The 18,366-nt window shown below is 53.5% G+C and overlaps 6 protein-coding genes across 6 annotated transcripts; 3 read left to right on the forward strand and 3 right to left on the reverse strand.

Annotated features, from left to right (window-relative positions):
- Window positions 1–744: 744 nt before the first annotated feature.
- On the reverse strand, window positions 745–4,335 carry J4E86_007367 (uncharacterized protein; the record flags this gene model as incomplete). The annotated part of the gene is made up of 5 exons (XM_051447887.1): window positions 745–1,708; window positions 1,757–2,586; window positions 2,639–2,806; window positions 2,856–3,139; window positions 3,192–4,335. The coding sequence occupies 5 exons, from the start codon at window positions 4,333–4,335 to the stop codon at window positions 745–747; spliced, it is 3,390 nt and encodes a 1,129-aa protein (XP_051300825.1).
- Window positions 4,336–5,714: 1,379 nt separating this feature from the next.
- J4E86_007368 (uncharacterized protein) lies at window positions 5,715–7,294 on the forward strand (the record flags this gene model as incomplete). The annotated part of the gene is made up of 3 exons (XM_051447888.1): window positions 5,715–6,028; window positions 6,107–6,716; window positions 6,791–7,294. The coding sequence occupies 3 exons, from the start codon at window positions 5,715–5,717 to the stop codon at window positions 7,292–7,294; spliced, it is 1,428 nt and encodes a 475-aa protein (XP_051300826.1).
- Window positions 7,295–9,143: 1,849 nt separating this feature from the next.
- Window positions 9,144–11,123, reverse strand: J4E86_007369 (uncharacterized protein; the record flags this gene model as incomplete). Its single annotated transcript, XM_051447889.1, has 1 exon — window positions 9,144–11,123. One exon carries the CDS (start codon window positions 11,121–11,123, stop codon window positions 9,144–9,146), a length of 1,980 nt encoding a protein of 659 aa, XP_051300827.1.
- A 911-nt stretch (window positions 11,124–12,034) lies between these two features.
- On the reverse strand, window positions 12,035–13,870 carry J4E86_007370 (uncharacterized protein; the record flags this gene model as incomplete). The annotated part of the gene is made up of 2 exons (XM_051447890.1): window positions 12,035–12,216; window positions 12,268–13,870. 2 exons carry the CDS (start codon window positions 13,868–13,870, stop codon window positions 12,035–12,037), a joined length of 1,785 nt encoding a protein of 594 aa, XP_051300828.1.
- A 1,650-nt stretch (window positions 13,871–15,520) lies between these two features.
- On the forward strand, window positions 15,521–16,406 carry J4E86_007371 (uncharacterized protein; the record flags this gene model as incomplete). The annotated part of the gene is made up of 4 exons (XM_051447891.1): window positions 15,521–15,882; window positions 15,939–16,159; window positions 16,224–16,282; window positions 16,347–16,406. The coding sequence occupies 4 exons, from the start codon at window positions 15,521–15,523 to the stop codon at window positions 16,404–16,406; spliced, it is 702 nt and encodes a 233-aa protein (XP_051300829.1).
- Window positions 16,407–17,023: 617 nt separating this feature from the next.
- On the forward strand, window positions 17,024–18,314 carry J4E86_007372 (uncharacterized protein; the record flags this gene model as incomplete). The annotated part of the gene is made up of 4 exons (XM_051447892.1): window positions 17,024–17,094; window positions 17,141–17,301; window positions 17,399–17,730; window positions 17,796–18,314. 4 exons carry the CDS (start codon window positions 17,024–17,026, stop codon window positions 18,312–18,314), a joined length of 1,083 nt encoding a protein of 360 aa, XP_051300830.1.
- Between the last annotated feature and the right edge of the window lie 52 nt (window positions 18,315–18,366).

Raw genomic sequence — 18,366 nt, forward strand, 5'->3', positions numbered from 1 at the left:
GGGGGAGTTGGTAGTTGGTTGGTTGAGGAGAGGTGTTTGCTGAAGCTGCGAGTTTGGGCAGTTTTTTGGCAGGGCTGATCGACGGTAGCCGCGTCCCTACTTAGTAAGCGTCGCGCTAAGGACAGCTGCGCTGCAAGTGAGTGGAGTAAAAGTGGAAAAGGTGATGGTGAGCGGAGGCCAGATGCTATATGTAGCTAAATGCGATGTTCGTTCTGTCAAAGGACTGTAAGGACTGTCCTGACGGCAGCTGCGCAGGCTCGAGTGAGGCAACTGCTAGGGGCAAGAGCAGCGCCCTGGTCGCCCTGTCTAAGCCGTCAACGTCAACGTGCGTCAATATTACTAGTGCACCGCCGTTTCTTTACGAGTGAGGCTCTGCTCTCCCCGCCCGCAGAGGACCTTCACGAACGGAGTGAAACATTGGGTCAAGTGAGAATCGATGATGCGCATTACCACCAAGTATATTCATAATCAATCCAATCGCAATGGGCGCTTCGTTGACCGAACCCCGCTAGACGCCATGCAGAGTCGACCAGCCTTCCTCCAATTACTCCTGCCAGAATGCTCTGCCGAAACAATCCATCGAAGTGCGGTATCATGTTCCAACTCCGAATGTGAACGCCTTGCGCCAGTAGCACCTCATCTACCCATCAAGGTAGGTATGCTGCAAATGCCAATGATAATACAAGACATGGCTCAGGGAGCACATGCCAAAGAAGAGGATAAAAGAAACGTGAACCCAATCATCTACCATCCCCTCGATCTCTTCTGCCTCTTGCGTGCCACCGCTTTCTTGATTGCGGCGACATTCGACTCGGGCGTGTCTGTGGGCCGAACTGGATCAGAGTCGGCCAGGCCGTCGAGTTCGTCGTCGTCTAGCTCGCTAAGCTCCTCGCTCATGTCTCGGAGTACCTCACGACCGGTGTACCGTTCTTCGTATACGGTTGTGCCATGTACATCGAAGTGCTCAAAGTACCAGGGAACACCGCCATTGCCCAGAGGGTTGAGTAAGTTCTTCTCGGATCTTGGGGGCGTGAGGGGCTCGGGTCGGCCATTGGTCTCCACACGGGCTTCCACCACTGCGTTCTCGGGCTGGTTGCTGGACACGCGAAGAGCATCTTGGCCAAGTTGAATGGCAATGGCCGCCTCGTCTGCCGCCTCGTCATGTGCATGGTGTGTGTGATGTGCGTCTGCGGCGTTCTCGTCCGGTGTGGGCGCAAGCTGCATCTCCTCTGGTTTCTGAGTGAGCACAGCAGCTTCTTCCCCATCGACTGCAATTTCCTGAGCTTCCTCAACAGTTGTCGGGTCGCTTTCCGTCGTTTGTCGCACAGTCTCGTCGTGAGACAGGACGCTCGGCCTGCGTTGCAGCTTCTGGTTGAGGAGTGTCTCCAGGTCCGGTAGTTTTTCGTAAGGCCGACCAGCCAGCTCAGACTCCTTGCGGATCGCGTCCTCAAAGTAAGGTTGTAGGCTTTTGGTGATTCGCTTAACGACCTTCTTCAATTCCTTCTGCTCAGAGCTCAGACTGCTGTGCGCACTCCTGTTCAGCTGATCTTCAGCATCGCCAACGTTGGGGACAGCGGCAGATCCAAGCTCAGCACTCAAGACCGCGGCCACATCGTCGTTGAATGTCTGCACCGAAGTGTAGTATTTCTCATCGAGCTTGGTCTGAAGCTTGTTGAATCCGTCGTTGAAGTAGCCTCTACTATCGAGTCTAATGCAAAGTTAGTAGGGATTCAAGATCTAGAGGTGAATTACTTACGTTTGTGCTCGGACCAGGATAGGCTGCAGTAGCTGAGGTATCGGGAAGTAGATGCAATCGACGATCTGCTGCAGTATCAAGACGTCCTTGAGCTTCTCAGCTTCTCGCTGTTTGACCATCTCGCAGAGGACACGGATTTGCTCCATGTCATCTTCAAGACGTTCTGCAAACTCAATGCGTCGTTGGAGTCGGGGTCTGCCAGCTGCTCCCATGCCTGCAAAGTTGCGGCGAGTGATCTCCATAGAAGAGAAGGCCTCCATTTGGAGCTGAAGACGCTTGAGAAGGGCCGCACCTCGTCGTGCCTCGCGCTTAAGCGTCCAGTACTTGCAGGCTTCTTGCACGAATTCCTTACGCTTACGTACATTAAACTTGATCAGCGTGTTTTCAACGTTGTGGTAGACAGCCTGGGGCACAACCGGAGCTCCAGATGGCAGTCTCCAAGACTTGGTAGATTGTCCACGTTTTCGCTTGTTGGATCCAGGGGTGTCGTCATCCGGTCCTTCGATGGAAGGCATCGCGTGCGAAGATCCAATAGAAAGCGCGTAGGCTTGGCTGTCCGGCCAGCGAATGTGACGCATGGTGTGGCGGTAGAAGGCCTTCGTATCTGCGATTGCACTCTCCACATCAAACTCACGCTTCCAGTCGGACGGAGTGTGTCGATCGCAATAGGCCTTGAGCACAGTCGTATCCTGCGGGTTCGACGATTGCGAAGACTTCATGCGCAGGCATAGTCTAGCCCTCCGTGCACATGTGACGTGGAAAGCTTCGAAACAGGACTTGTGGCCGCATTGTATACAGGCGCCCATCTTCTGCTTGCAGATATAGCAAGACTGCAAAGCAATTAGTGCGCTACTCGACCAATGAGGAATCTTGATCACTTACTAGTTTCCACCTGGTCTTGGGTACTTTCTCAACGTCTTGCACTGGCTCTTGAAATGTCGCATTGCCCAGTGATACCTCTGGTATCCACATGGCGCACAGCAGATGTGCCCACTTCATTGTCGTTGTCTGTTTGAATGCACCGTCTATATTCGGACAGAATATGCAACCCTGTGAGTGTCAGCATGCATTTGGTGAAGCAGGGAGCGACAGGTCATACCGGAAGCTCGCTGACAGGGGTGCCGCGCCCGACTAGTTGACACCGTCTGCACAGCCATTGTCCCTCTGGGATGAAAGGCACGCCATAACACTCCTGGTGGACGGCTAAGTCGCAACCATCGCAGAATACTATTGCATTTGTGTTCTCGCAGTCGCCGTCGTCGCAGATGGCGCACTTTGTATCTTGCTCTTCGCCTTGGCCAGCAGGCTCTCCGTTGACAGCAGCTGCACTGCTCGAGCGTGGTCGATGTGTCTGAGGTGGCTTCGGGTTGGGTTTGGGTATGCCTTTCACATGTTAGTCGTTGCGTTCGCTTCGTTTTAGCACCACAAAACTTACGCTTTTCCAGCGCGTGCCACTCCTTCTCGATCTGGGTGATGGTTACTTCGAATATCGCAGGCTTGATACCTTCGACACCCTCTTCTTTTCGCTGCACGTTGAGTGCTTCCAACCATCGGTCGTCTTGCTCATCCATGTCGTACTCGACGCGACCTACAGCAACTGCGCCTGCAGTACCTTCGGCCTCTGTCTGCAGAGTAAGATCCAGATCTTCTTCGATGGAGCCTTCTGGTAGCCTAATGAGGCTGTTTTCCGATGGCCTTGTGAAGATCTCGCTCTCTTGGTATCCGATGTTCGCCATGGTCTTGTCGACATAGTTGACCTTGACGCCCTCGCTTTCTTCGTGTTCCTTGAACGGGTCGACTTGGCGCACTGATGGCTTGGGTAGATTGAGCTTCTCCCTTGGATTCATAGTCGGAAGGGGGTTGACTCGTGGTCGAGGCGGCGATCCGAGCCCAGCTAGCATAGAGTCTCGGTTGCGAGGCGGTCGACCTGGGCGTCGCTTTGGTGTGACGAAGGCGCCTGAGCCGTTGACGGCTAAGCTTGCGTCCTCCTGCTCTTGCGCGACATCCTCTGCTTGTTGCGTCCGTAGGCCGTCAAGAACCGCGGAGAGACCGCTGTCGACGGCATATTGGCCCGTCGATGAGCCATTGAGCGGAGTCCCCGGGGCGCTGTCTGCAGGGCTGATGCCATCTATCTGGTCTGCGCTGAAGACGGGGAACTCGGCGTCGATGTCCAGTTCCGGATGAAATTCATCCCAGCTCCGCTCCTCGCGCGGCTTGTATCCATCGTTTTGAGCCACGGCGGCGGCGACTGCGGCGGCCGAACTGGAACGCGGTCCAGCTGGCGGCCTTTCGCGTCGGGGTCTGGTGTATGAGGGTGAAGGCGCTGATATGGGCAGGCCCTGCCGCTCGGCGTTGATGCGTCCTACACGGCCACGGGGACCAGTATACGCGTATCCTCCAGGTCCAGTTCCTCCTACGGGCGTCTCCAGCCCCTCGTCATCCACGTATCGTCCCCCGCCTCCTGGTCCGCCTGGAACGTACTTGCGCCGCTTGCTGGCTGGCGCTGAGTCAGATATGTGTCGCCGGGGCGGTCGTGTGCTTCTCACGCGTGGTAGTGGTGTGTCAAGAACAGGCGCCATGTAGAAAGTGCGGATGTGTCCAGAGACCCGCAAGGGTGAGGTTGGGCGATCGCGAAATGACGCGCCGGCGCCGGTCCTGTCAGGTGCAAGCTACGGCAAGCGCGTATTCACCCGGCAAATCGAGTGCACTGCGTTCATCGATTCGGGAGCCAGCGGTGGGCGATGGGCGGAGGGGCGTTGGTTGCGAGACAGGCGCGATACCGTGATGCGCCTGCTTGAAGGTGCGAGCTGGGGTCGACTAATGCAGCTAGTGTGCCAAGCAACATGTGGGCTACCTAGGCAGTTCGTCGCAGCTCCCGTTCACTGCACCCTACCGCGTCGTGTTAAGGCCGATCCGTCACTACCAAGCTCGGCAATCCAGTCGTCTCTGCCGACCTTAGTGACTATCACAACAGGTGTTTCCCGAGTCCGATTTGCCCTCACGTGCTACCGGAGTTCCTCCCATTCCACTCAGCCATTTCGAAGGTTTACTGAGCCGCCTTTCGCACAAGGAAATGTGAGCCGATTCACATACATTACTAGATTAGGTTCGCATTCAACCTCATTTCATGAGTCGCGTAGCCGGGAACATGTGAGTTCCACACGACATCTTGTGTCGGGCCAGGGCTGCAGATCCCACTACCCCAGGTTTTCGACGTCACAAGCGAGCTGGTTCCTGCATGGACACAGTCATTGCGGCCTTGTTCGGCAACTTCATCACCTAAAGGTGTCAGCAGTGCTACCAATCCACTAAACCACCCTGGCTACGATGTTGACAACAAGTTCCGGAGTATTCTTTTGCCGATCTTTCCACGTCTACTCACAATGCGCATCGTACCATTATCGGAAAGGAGTACAAATCTTTTGCAACCGTCGTTTGAACGGGGTATATGGTTTTTTTCCACTGCAGCAAGATCGATGCTCATCGCGCATCTCTCGCGTAAGGCTGTCTCCATATCGACTATGTAGGCGCGACGCTGTACAAACAAGATCCTCACTTCCACACCACCAGATAGACAGCGCCTGGATCAACTCCGACTGATCTGACTGTACTGCATTCAAGACATGGAATACATTGCGCAAGCCCTACGATATGACTTGTCTACAAAGTAAGAAGACGCCCGAGGCGCTCGTGTCAGCATCATCGAAACTGAGATAAGGCACCAACATTGGAAGCCTCCCTTGTGGCACCACCCGATACTTGCAAATCATAACCATTTAGATCAATACAACACGGCTCATACAGTAGCAGGCTAAATTAAATGGCCCAACAGGCGTCATCCAAGAACAATAGTAAAGCCGGCAGTGATTCGAGTCACGACCATCCCTTGCTCTAGGCCTCGCACCTAAGACCCAGTGTTCCCCACCGCAACCCTTGCATCAGCATCGGAGAATTCATTATGGCAGACGAAGATTTCACATCCCCAAAGCCATTTCGGGTCATTGTTATTGGGGCCGGTATTGTCGGCTTGTCGCTCTCACACGCTCTACAACTAGCCAATATCGAACATGTCGTCCTCGAAAAGCACGACAAGATTGTTTCACTAAAAGGCGCAGCACTGATTATCTGGCCGGCTGTCGCACGCATCTTCGACCAATTTGGTATTCTCGATAGAATCACCAAAACCACGTCGCCCGTCGATGCCTCTTACAAACGATGGCCAGACGGGAGTTTGATCTGTCGCGATGATACTATGCAGGCTGTGAGCAAACTGTATGTTCCCATACTCTCGAGATATGTGTGAAATGTGTGCATCACGCGCTGACTCCACGAAAGCTTCAAAATACCGAGTATCCTGTTCGATCGCCAAACTTGCGTGTCGCACCTATACGAGGGACTACCTGACAAGTCCAAAGTTCACACCGGGAGGCGCCTTGAACGTATCGAGCAAACCGATACGGGTGTACGTGTTCACCTAGCCGATGGCTCTACCGAAGAAGGAGACATGGTCATCGGCGCAGACGGTGTACACAGTCACGTCCGGAAACTCATGTGGGACCACGCCGACAAGTTCGAACCAGGCAGCATACCCGAAACCGACAAAGAAGTAATGTCGTTCGGCGAATACAGAGGTTTGTTCGGCGTCAGCACGCTACCGGACAATGCTCAACTAGGCACCTCCAATACGAATATGATTCTCGGCCAAGACGTTACCATGCTTCTCTTTTCGCAGATGGGGAGGGCTATGTGGGGTATCACCTTCAAAGACGAATTTCAAAAGGCAGAGCAGAAAGGTAAAGCTACTGAGGCAGAGATTGAGGCGGTGGCGGAGAGATTCGCCGATCTTCCTATGACAAAAAACATCACACTGGGCGATGTATGGAAGACAAACGAGCGACACGGTCTTCTCTATGTCGAAGAAGGCGTCCTGAGTAAATGGCATGCCGGGCGTATAGTTCTCGTAGGAGATTCAGCACACAAAGTACACACCCTCAAACCCATCATCATCAAAGCGCATCACTAACGCAATGCCAGATGACAGCCGACCTCGGCATGGGCGCCAACATAGCCGTCGAGTCCGCCGTCCACCTCTGCAACATCCTGCACCGCGAATTCGCCTCCAACCCCACTCGTCGCATCTCCACCCCCGATCTCGCCGCCTTGTTCGCCGAATACCAAGCCGGTCGCCACGCACGAGCAAAAGAATACGTCGAGACCAGCGGCAAGCTCACGCGTATGAACAGCTACCAGTCACGCTTTAATTACTTCTTTGCTGGGTATTTGCACAAGTACATTGTGCCATCTCAGAAAGCGGGGCTCATCGAATCGTTGTCGGTGGCGCCTAAACTGGATTATGCGCCGACGAGGACGATTGATGAGAGTGCTGAGGGGTGGCACTGGATGGAGACGCAAGAGATAAAGAAAGGGAAGAAGGGTGGTTGGTTCAAGTACATGGTCTTGACATCGGTTGTGGGGGTGACTGCTGCGTATATGGCGCGTGCCGGGGTACCAGCACTGCTGATGAAGTTGACTGTGTAAAACGTTGCGAATTGAGTGTAATAGTTTTTCTTTCCCTGTTGTCGGCTTCGCAAATACTGTCTTTCCAGCTTCCGCCGCGTATAGCAATTCAGCCCTCATTAAGTCCTCCATGACAAACACAGTGGCTTCCCGTGTTCCGCGCAAGTGTGCTGGACGCATAATACGGCTTCAAACACTTCCAGCAAAAGTGGACATGGCATTTCGCACCTATCATATCGATCAGCCTTAACGTCACATTTAACGAAGATCCTACCTCTTCTCCTGGCACGAGAAATATATACGTACATTCCATATGATCACACCCCTTGTTCTTCTCAATCGGCCTCTTACACCCCGGACACGCCTTTGTCGTTTTCTCCACCACCTTCCTACTCGCTTCCTCCTCTTCCTTCTTCAGTTTCCCATTTGTTCTGTAGTCGTACTCTGTGCACGTCTCTCCTTTATGCCAGGCTACGTTGTGGACGACACAAGACGTCTTTTCGCAGGTGTTGCACCGGAATTTGGGGGTGTTGGGTGAGTGGACTTGGCCTGCTTTGCAGCCTTTGAGGGGGCACCAGTGGAAGCCGAGACGGGCTTCTTGCTTGGCGCGGGAGGAGAGGGCGGCGTAGCTGGTTGTGTTGTTAGTGATGTGTTTGGTTGGATGGGCATGTGCGGGGTGTGAAAAGGGAGTAGGGAAAGGGGATCGTACCGTTTAAAAATATCTTTCGGCGCAAAGTCTCTTATGTCTGCTGTACGCAGTTGTGTTTTGCACACAGGGCATGTTATGTCGTTCCACAGTTTTGCGCTGGACTCAGATGCGATCCATGTGCGAAGACACTTTCGGCATACGTCGACGTCGTGCTTGCAGTTCTTGGTAGGCGGCCGGTCGGGGAAGTGGTGCAGTGAGAGCGTATTTGTGCACACTGTACAGTCTTTCTTTTCTTTCTTGGGTTGATGTGAATCGTTTTGGTGGTGATGGCTGTCTACTCGATTGAGCGACTTGTGCCTTGTCCTACCGCCTTCGGCTCTTTTGCTGGACTTTGGCTTGTGTGGAGCTTCTTTCTTCGTTCGATGCTTGTCAAATGTTGATGTACGCTCTTTCTTGGCTTTGCCTATGGGTATTACTCGGGTAGGATGCGATTCATGTGAAGAGGCCGACCTGCGGTCTCCGCGTCCAGGTTTGGCTGTCACGCCGTTGGAAACTGCCTGGCTATACCGATGTTGTCCGGTTGAGTCTGCGTCAGAAGAGGAACTATGGCCTCTGTTGTAACTTTTGTTAGATTTTGACTGTCTCGACTTCAAGGCGACTACCTTTCCACGTCGCTCATAAGCTGCTTGGATCGTTCGCTGACCGCTCCACGACTGGCCCATGATAATATCTGATGTACGAAGCAGCCGTAAGAGACCGGATAAGAATGTTGAGCGTTTCTGAAAGTACTTCGGCGCTGCTCGATAGCCAGTATCGGTGGAACAGAGTGCTTCAGATGAGCGTAGGAAGCCTTTGCGTGGCGGTGCATCCAGACCGGGGTAAAGTCTGCGGTCACGTCGTGGCGGGCGGTGCTCTGGCACCCATGAACTGCATTAATAAATAAGGACTCGAGAGCAGTTGCACAAGTGGGCAGATGTGTGTCGATGTGGATGTCATTGTGCGCGGGGTCAGCCCACTGCAACCCTTGGAACCGGTCACCAAACCGGTGAGTAAGCTTGTCGGTAATTGGTTATCCACCCTGAAGGACTGTATACTTCCAACAAGGCTGGTAAACAGTCTCTAATACACTCAGACATGAGCCATGATAGCCGATCAGCCTATTGAGTGACTTCGGAATGTAAAAGCGTTATCCCGTGCTAGTGCTGCGCCACGCTATCGCGTTCAACGGTAGAACCAACCCAATTCATACCGGTTGCCGTAACAGTCGAGTTCCCCAGCTTCTGAACTCACCGGCTTCCTCAGAACCGTAATATCCCCAGGCCAGTACCCCTCTACATCGGGTTCAGCCTTGCCCATCTCCACTGAATTGTTGTATGCGGCCTTCCTTTCTCGCCGAAACTTGCCAATCTCACCCACCACATCGATGAGCGGAATTGTATCATGAACATTCTCACTTGTGTCCACTGGTGAGACATGATTGCTAGGTGCAAGCTCCAATCCGCTCATAGCTGCCAAGGGCAGAGTGCGGCCTGGCTCACGACCAGGCTGTCCGCACTCTTCATCGTCGAAGAAGGAGAAGTCATGCGTTGCTGCCTCCCAAAATGCTTCAGAGTCCGCATCTTCGGTAGTTGACTTTGTTGGATAAGCCCGCCAACTGGTAGAGATTTTCTTAGGCGCTGACTGTGGGGCCGCCATTTCAAGTACTACTCTCCGAAGGGCAAATTGGTCTCGTGCGTACTCTTCTTCCGCTATGGCACGCCTACGTCCTGGCGGTAGCACATAAGTGTGCCTGGCCCGTTGCTTGGCGATTGAAGCCTCCTCGGCTGCATCCTTGATAAACTGTATAATCCGATGAACAATCTTCCTATCGCTGGTCATGGTCGGCACATCCGTCAGAACAAGAGTGTGAAGCTTAGGAAGCATCCCAGGATGTAGTCGAGGTTCACTTGCTTGGCGAAAGTCTAGTCGGACCTTTCTGTCCTCGATGTAGTAGAACGAATTGCCTCGTGACCTTGTCGTAGTCTTGGTGATCGGCTGATCCAGTGTACTGCTGCCGTAGGTCGGCGTAGATGATGAAAGGCGTCCTCCAGAATCATGTCTGTTTGTAGCTGCGTGAGGCTGGTAGATTCCGTTTCCCAGTGGGCTAAGAGGGCTCAATGGCGAGTCCACAGGTATGACTTCCGGAGCGCAGGCAGGATCTCGGTTAATTTGTAGTGATTGCGGAGTAATGCATATTTTAGGAACGCTTTTGGCGTCTCGCCTTTCACCATCGGCAAATTCTGATTCCGGCCTGTCGTTTTCAGCGAGTTGAGGCGTTACAGGTGAGCCGGGAAGCTCAACCGGATATGATGAGTCCCCTGTAACCTCGTGTACAGCTATTGGGATTGAGTCGAGTTCGGGTGTCGGTGGCTCTACAGCTTCGAGCTCATGCGCATTTGAAGGTTTGTAGATAGCAAGATCCCCAGTGAGTTCCGCGCGCGGCGAATTGGGCGTTTCAAAAGGGGCGTCTTCTGTCACCAACTCGTAGTTGATCCGCAAGTATCGCAGTCTAGATGAAGCATACTCTGCAAGTACTGGAGTAAGCTTTGATACGCTAGGTAGTTCCAAGTCATCATTCGGTGTTTCGAGCGTGGGGTTAGAAGGATGCGTCACTACAGCGGGTAGTATACCCACATCTAGGACTTGCAAGCGTCGTGATCGCAGCAAAGCCGATATACCTTCAACAGTTATTGCGTTACTGGAGAGATACAAGTGCGAGACTCCGACATCGCTCGACTCCTCAATACTTAGGCTGCCGATGAAACCGCCCGTAAGCTTCTTGCGAAGATGGCCAACGAGGTTTTCAGACTCAAAGGTCTCTGGTCCATCGGTTGGGTTCGCGTTCTCGACAGGCGCCAGTGGTCCACGAGAAGAATGCGTCACAACAACCCTCTCTTTCAAGCACAGTTCAAGAAGGAGTCGCACGCTAGTGTCCGTCAAAAGGTTGTTGCTGATATCAAGGCTTCTGACGCGGCTGCTAATTGCATGCGCAACTACTGAGAACTCCTCATCCCTGATGCCGATTCCACGAAGATTCAGCACGCGCAGATTTCGGAGGTACTTGAAGGTCGAAAGAACCGCCTTGTCTCTCGCGGCTGCAGTCTTTGATAGATCCAGCGAGACAAGATCTGGAAAGTGCGGTAAAGCTTCTGCAAGGCCCATCGATGTAGCATTTGTACAGCTGGAGGCATCTAGTAGGCGTAGGCTGAACACCGGATATGTGTTGGGGCGAGTCAACCTCCATTGCAGGCTTGAGTGTCGCAGGCTCAGAAGACATGCGTGATCGAAGAAGGGCAGGCCGTCCACAATTAGGCACTGCAGACGAGGTAGGTGTTCCAAACAGTCTCGAAGCCATTCTGCGTGCGGTCCATCATACAGCTCTGCATGAGCGGGTGGGAAACGTAGAGTATGTGTGAGCTCTCGTACAGCTGCTCGGGCGTAAGGTAATGTACGCTTGAACCGTGTGAGCGCCACTGTTGGACATCAGTATACACCACCGCTTTTGTGGCATAGTAACACACCGTATACTGTATCATTCTGGACCCCAAAGTGCGATGCCGGGCTACCCCAAAGGTTCGGTGTGAAGGTCTGGTGCCATTGCCGGTTGACCAAAGCTGCCGAGCAGAGGTCCTGCGAAGGTAAATAGGGAGCGATTAGCACCCAAGGATCGCGTCGCATTACGCTTTCGTAGGATGGAAGAAGATCGTCCATGGTCATCAGTGAGATGAAGTAGCACTAAATCTCACTGTTATGGTAAGTTCCATTAGTCGCCACTTAAGGTTGTGGTGGAGACCGGAAGGAAAGGCGCATGCATCTCTATGGATTCTGAAGAAGGTGAGGTGTGCGTGCGCATCTTCCTGTGGATACTGGCAGCTGGCAGGGCTGACTTGTGAGGCTGTGCAAGTGTTGCAGTTTGCTGGGTCACAGCTGCGATGATGCAACACCTGGCCTGACTAACCCGATTCGGCTACCAAGGCTTACTTGCATCTGGCGACAGCAATCACGTTTGAATTTCTCCGTTTTTTGGACAATGAATTGCTATGCGATATATCTATCAAACACGATCTTGCCTCTCAAGAGGTGACATCCATAATCTCACTTGCGAACTTACTCCTTGCTCTAATCCTAGGTCCGTAGAACACCAGAATCCACGGCACAATGGTCAACAACGCACCAATCCCACCGAGCAGACTGCTCGCAGGACCATACCCAAGCTTATTATACATTTGGGTCGTGATGAGTGGGAATATGCCACCTAAGATGATATCAGTATGCATCCAGTCGTGATGAGATGGAGATGACTTACCAAGCATATTCCGGCAGAAAGACTGCGCCGCCAGTGCCGAACTCGCATAGCGATGATACGTGTCTGCGAGGAAATTGAAGGTCGCCAGGTAGATGCTAAAGATGCCAACGGTAGCGATACCGATTGCAATTGCGGGTACAACCCAATGTATCTCGGGGAAGCTTGTCCATCCGAACATGAAGAGGCCGATGGGCATGCAAGCGCTTTCTATACAAGCGAAGTAAAGGCGACCTTCTGGTGTGCCGGTCAACTTCCCGCTCTTCTTCGCAATCTTCTCTTGGTAGATGGATAATATGGTCGACAGGATGCTGGCTATACCCATCGATGCGAAGACTGCGTTGGCTTGTTGTAGCGAGAAGCCGTGGTTGCTCTGAAACACTAGCGGAATTGCTGCCAATGTGAGGTAGAGTACGGCCCAGGAGAAGGCTACCCAGAGGGAGAACCAGAACACGACAGGTTCGGTGAAGAGAAGATGAAATGGGCGGTAGAGAGAAACGCCTATCATCTTGCCGAGTGAAGCTCGTTCTTCATCGGATCGCACCTTCCACCTCAAACGTAAAGCCTCCATCGATCCGGGCTTTTCGGTCTTGTGGACATTAAAGCCATAGTAGCCAGACTTCTCGCGTGCCTCGTACCACTTGTTCAAGGCTTTAGCTTTCCTGGATAGGAGAACTGAGCCGCGGGTCTCCTTGAATACGACACAGATCAGCACCACCACCGCTCCGCATGAGATGGCTTGTACGTAGAATATCCATCTCCAAGTCGTGTTTTGCGCAATGAAGCCACATACTAGAGGCCCCCATGAAGTACCAAAGAGAGCAGCACCTGAAAATAGGGCCATGGGTGTGTTCCGATCCTCAGCATGGTAGATGTCTGAGACCACGCCACCAACCATAGTGGAGAAGGTAGATCCGCCCACGCCCAAGAAGAAGCGCGCGACGAGCATTCCAGCATATGACTGCGTGAGGCCAGAGCACAGCTGGCAGATGACGAACAAAATGCCTGAAGCGAGGAAGACTGGCCGGCGACCGTTGATCTCAGAAAACGGGGCAAGAACCATCGGCGCGATAGCGAATCCTGTCGTGAAGGTCGTGATCCCGACCAGCGCTGCAACACTGCTGACGCCCCATTCCTGCGTCATCTGCTCAACACCGGGGCTGTAAGCGCCAGCCGAGAACGCTGTGAGAGCGGTGATGATGCATGAGACACATATCGTGAATCTCTTTCTTGTCTCTGACCAGTCGAAAGGATTTGTGTATTTGACGAGGTTCGGAGGTTCAGGTGGCGCTTCTTGGTCGGTTTGAGTCGGATATATCGTGGTCGCGTGTGGGAGTTCGGTGTCGAATGTGAGATAACGCCAAACGATTTCAGAGCCCTGCACGTTCTCTTGCGGTATGAACTCGCTACTGGTGCTTTGTTTTCCATAGTGGGAGTCTGTCTCCGGGTCGTTATCTGGTTCCGCTGTGGAATTTCGATCCCTCGGTTCCTCTGCGGAAGGCCTGCGCATATCCGGCAATATGCTTATTCCCGCTTGGCTTTTTGAATCTGCGCACTCTCCGAGCTCAGAGTCTCTCGGGAGGTTTATCTCCGGATTTGCACTCATGCTGCCATAAGGTCCTTCTCTTCTATTGAAATGTCGAAGAGCTACGCCGAGGATTTCGCAATGAACGCGTCAGAGTCTAAAAGCAAGCGTGAACCCGGTGACGCTGAAAAGCGCGACCTTCATAGCTTAAGCGGCGGTTAGGTCTGGTCCGCTAACCCACAGGCGTAGCCGATATGCATCCCAACGAACAACTGGACGGTGTGGGACGCCCGGTTCTCTCCCGACGGGATTCGTAGAAATCGTTTGCATTGGTCGGGAATAGGACTCCTTCTCCATCTTCCAGGCCCACATGCATGGGGGCGTCCCGCTTCGGGGTAAACTTGGGAATTTATCGTGTACACCGACATGCCAAGGCCGCCTCGAAGTCTCTGGCTGCTGGAGCGCGTGCAGAACAGGGTAGATCCGGTGCGTCATGCGGGAAGGAGTCTGGCGCGCCTCAAGCAAAGGCATCTCGACTCGGACAAGCATATGGCTCCCCGACATCATCGGCGGGAAGTATCGGCACCTGGGCAAAAGCAAGCAGCCTCATCGTCGCTCGATCCTGCGATAACCAGCACAGATATGCATCGTGTCCTTGATGAGTCGCCGCAAGGGAGCCAGTTCGGAAGTTCGGCCCAAAATCACTTTGAGGCTCCAGGCGAGAAGAAAGAGGACCCTGCCGAGGTTGCCGATATGAAGCTGTACTAGGAGGGAGTAGCGACGTTGGACGCGTGTGTAACATATGGAGGTGTAGTCAGGTGGCTACTCGCTGTGTCTGCCACAAGCGTGACGTCGCGACATTAGAGTTCGCGCGACGCGTGGGAACGGCGTGTGTGTTCAGGCGGGCAGTCACGGAATTCTTGCCGCCATGAAGCTACCCATCTCAGAAGAGTTTCGCGTAACCTCCGCACTGCCAGCTGGTGCTAATGTTTGTGAAAGCGCACTTTGTTAGAAGAGTGCGACTTCCCCAATCGTTCGGTTGGGCGACACACAGCCAAACATCCCGCCTCGATATCAATGGAGGCTGCTGTACCCCAATGTCGCAAGTGCATATGGCTCACCCAATCTCACACGGCAAACCGACAATGCGCGCATTTGATGCACAAAGCTACCGAGAGATTGGATCAAGCAAACGCCAAATCGGTCGCTGGAACGTCTGCAAACGCTCTGACATGGATTCGGAGCCTATTCGAATTCTGACAAGTAGGGATATCGCTGAGAAATCACCAACAACAACATCATTGGCTTCTACCTGCTTCCAGTTGCGACGAATGCTCGGCAGGAGGGGCAACAATTGGCATGCGATACCGCCGGAGATGTCGCGTCGATGATTCGCCCAGTGGCCAAACGACGTGGGCAAATTCAATGGCAGAAAAAGCTCTGGTGGAGTTCACGTGAGATAGGTGACGATTGCGCAATATACGCTAGCTGGAAGTGTTGGTCGTTCAATGTTGTGTATGGCCTTACAAGAGGACAAAAAGGCATCATCGACCCCTCAACTTCCTCCCTCCCTCATAATACCGCTCCAACATCCCAATTTGCATCTACAAGATACCTCGATATCTTCCGCGACCGTACTCACACACTAAATCACACAACCAGGTATGTTGGCTGCTTGCGCCTACCCCGCCACCCCGCATGTTTGCGCAAATCGCTGGGACCTGAGCTAACATGGGCGCAGAAGGCACCATGAGCGACCGACCAGAGCCTCTCCGCCTGGGCAGCAAGGCCCCCAACTTCAAGGCCGAGACCACCCAGGGCCCCATCGATTTCCACGAGTTCATCGGCGACAACTGGGTCATCCTGTTCTCACACCCCGAGGACTACACCCCAGTATGCACAACTGAGCTCGGCGCTTTCGCAAAGCTCGAGCCTGAGTTCAGCCGTCGCGGTGCTAAGCTCATCGGTCTCTCTGCCAACACCGTCGACTCGCACGATGGCTGGATCAAGGACATTGACGAGATCTCCGGCAGCAAGCTCAAGTTCCCCATCATTGGCGACAAGGACCGCCAGATCGCGTTGGCATACGACATGTGGGTAGCGAATCTTTGCGACTTACGACTCGCGACACTGCTAACGACATAAACAGGATCGACCACCAGGACGCGACCAACGTCGACAGCAAGGGCATTGCCTTCACCATCCGCTCCGTCTTCATCATCGACCCCAAGAAGACCATCCGCCTCATCCTCTCATACCCCGCCAGCACCGGTCGCAACACAGCGGAGGTTCTCCGCGTTCTCGACAGCCTGCAGACTGGCGACAAGCACAAGATTACCACCCCAATTAACTGGATCCCTGGTGACGATGGTGAGCCCTGGCTGTAAAAAGTGCATGTGAGAAATATACTGACTTCGTACTTCTCCCTCTGCAGTCATCGTCCACCCAGCCGTCAAGACTGAGGACGCGAAATCTATGTTCCCTGACATCCGGGTAAGTTCTGACTGTACGAAGTGCATGTGAGACATATACTGACTTCGTACTTCTACCTCTGCAGATCGTAAAGCCTTACCTTCGCTTCACTCCTCTCCCTAAGGAGAAGACCACCGCTGCTTAGAGGGCCCGATACCGACGACGCGACACCACGAAACGAGATAGCCCTAGGGCTCATACCCGTCTTGTAGCGGTGGACGCTGGGCGAGATTGGATAACGAGAAGGCATGGTAGATAGGCCAGTCTACGATTAGATGCGAAAATGAAATGGCATGATCACGACAGAAGTCTATTCATGTGCTCGTCCTTTTCAGGTCGCTTCTGGAGATTGTGATGCCGTAGAGCGGTCTGCGCTGGACTATTAGTCCCTGTGGCAATGATACCGCATGAGCAACAGTCGCATCTTGAAAGCGTGCCGCTGTTGTATGACATGCCGCGGGCTTACCTAGTTGGGTAGGCACGATGGACAAGCATCTGCGATGTCTACGAGGATACTGACTTAGGCTTCCTGTGATTTTAGACACCCAGATGATGGTTTCATGTATGCGCAGCTTGAAGATCGAGAGACTCGGAACACATGAACGGCAGTATTGATGATTCCACGTCGCGTTCAATTGGTGCTGCTGATTGCGGCCCCCAACGCACCGCCACGTCCTTGGGCGTACGCCGCACGCCTGCTGATGAGCAGCCCACCTCCGTTTCTCTGCCTCGCATGTACAGTTTCATCGTATAATCAACAAGATGCCGGAGATCACATTCGTGTTTGGACCGCGCAACAGCTTTTTCTTCGACTGTCGCCAAACATGGAAGTTGTGAGTTGCGCATGCTGGTGAGGAAGGCGCGGCTAACAGGGCGCAGCCACGAGATACCGCAGACGCTTCGTCAGTTGTTCAAGAGCTCCATGAGCAATCCATGGAGAGTCGCTAGCCCTTACTGTCTCGCGCTTGCTCCTCAGGGAGACTCTCCGGAGCCGATTTGGTATATCGGGTGTAAGACGTTAGATGGGGAGGACAAGCTCTGTAAGTAGCACCCCGGCCCAAATTCCGCGACCATGAAACGCATGGCGATGACGGCGCGGGCCAGCCCCATCGCACCTACCAAGCTAATCAGAACCAGTCCACTCACGGACCTACTTTGATCTCAACTATCCCGATCTCGCGCAGTGGCTAAAGTCGTTCCCGAATGCAGCCAGCTTGTGCTTCGTCACCTTTAGCCAGAAGTTCAGCTACTTCGCGTGCGCACCCGGACAGGGCTCGATATGGGCTGCTATACCTTCAGGTCTCGAGGATAGAGTGAAGAAGTCGCTGGTCACGCCGACTTGTGTTGGCCTTGGGATGAAAGATGCCTGGTTCGTTCTGTTTGCGGATGGACATCTGGCTTGGAACTTCAACGGCTATTACACTGGATTGAACAAGATTTTGATGGAAACTGCGCCGGGTGCCGTCAGTGTGAGTTCAGGAAACAAGCCTCCATGATGACATGAGTACATGAGTACAACGCTGATGCAACCCAGTATGTCGCCATATCGCCGTACAACAAGCAGCACTACTTCATCGCCTTCACAGACCGCCGCGTCAACTACAATTTCCAGGGAGGCCCTTCGGAATGGACGCGACTTATGAATCAAGTCTTCGAGTTATGGGCCGCTGAAAGCAAACGATTGCAAACTGCCAACGCGCCACGTTGGCATCAGCCGCAGGTACAACCGTATGTGCATGCGCAACCATCGCCAGCGCAAACATATCTTCACCCGCAGTCGACACACATTGTCAGTGCTTCTCGACTACCCATGGCCATGCCGGTGTCGCCGACCTCAGTGCCGAGTACGCCGGCGCCGATGTACGTCAGCCCTGTACAACAGAACGCCTTACCAGACATCGCGCCCGTGGATAAGACACCGGAGTATGGTGTTGTCGATGTACCAGTAGAACTTCCTGGACAAGCAATGTTCTCCCCGGCATATACGATGGCGAGTGTACCAGAGAAGGAACCAGCGAAGAAGAGGAGAAGCTTCTTGTCCAAGCTATTCTAGGCCAGCATCATTAATGTTGCTGAACTCCGCCTCGCTTCTCACCATCTCCAGT

Source organism: Alternaria arbusti (assembly GCF_024043155.1).
Source record: "Alternaria arbusti strain BMP 1465 chromosome Unknown scaffold_10, whole genome shotgun sequence".
NCBI classification, from domain to species: Eukaryota; Fungi; Ascomycota; class Dothideomycetes; order Pleosporales; family Pleosporaceae; genus Alternaria; species Alternaria arbusti.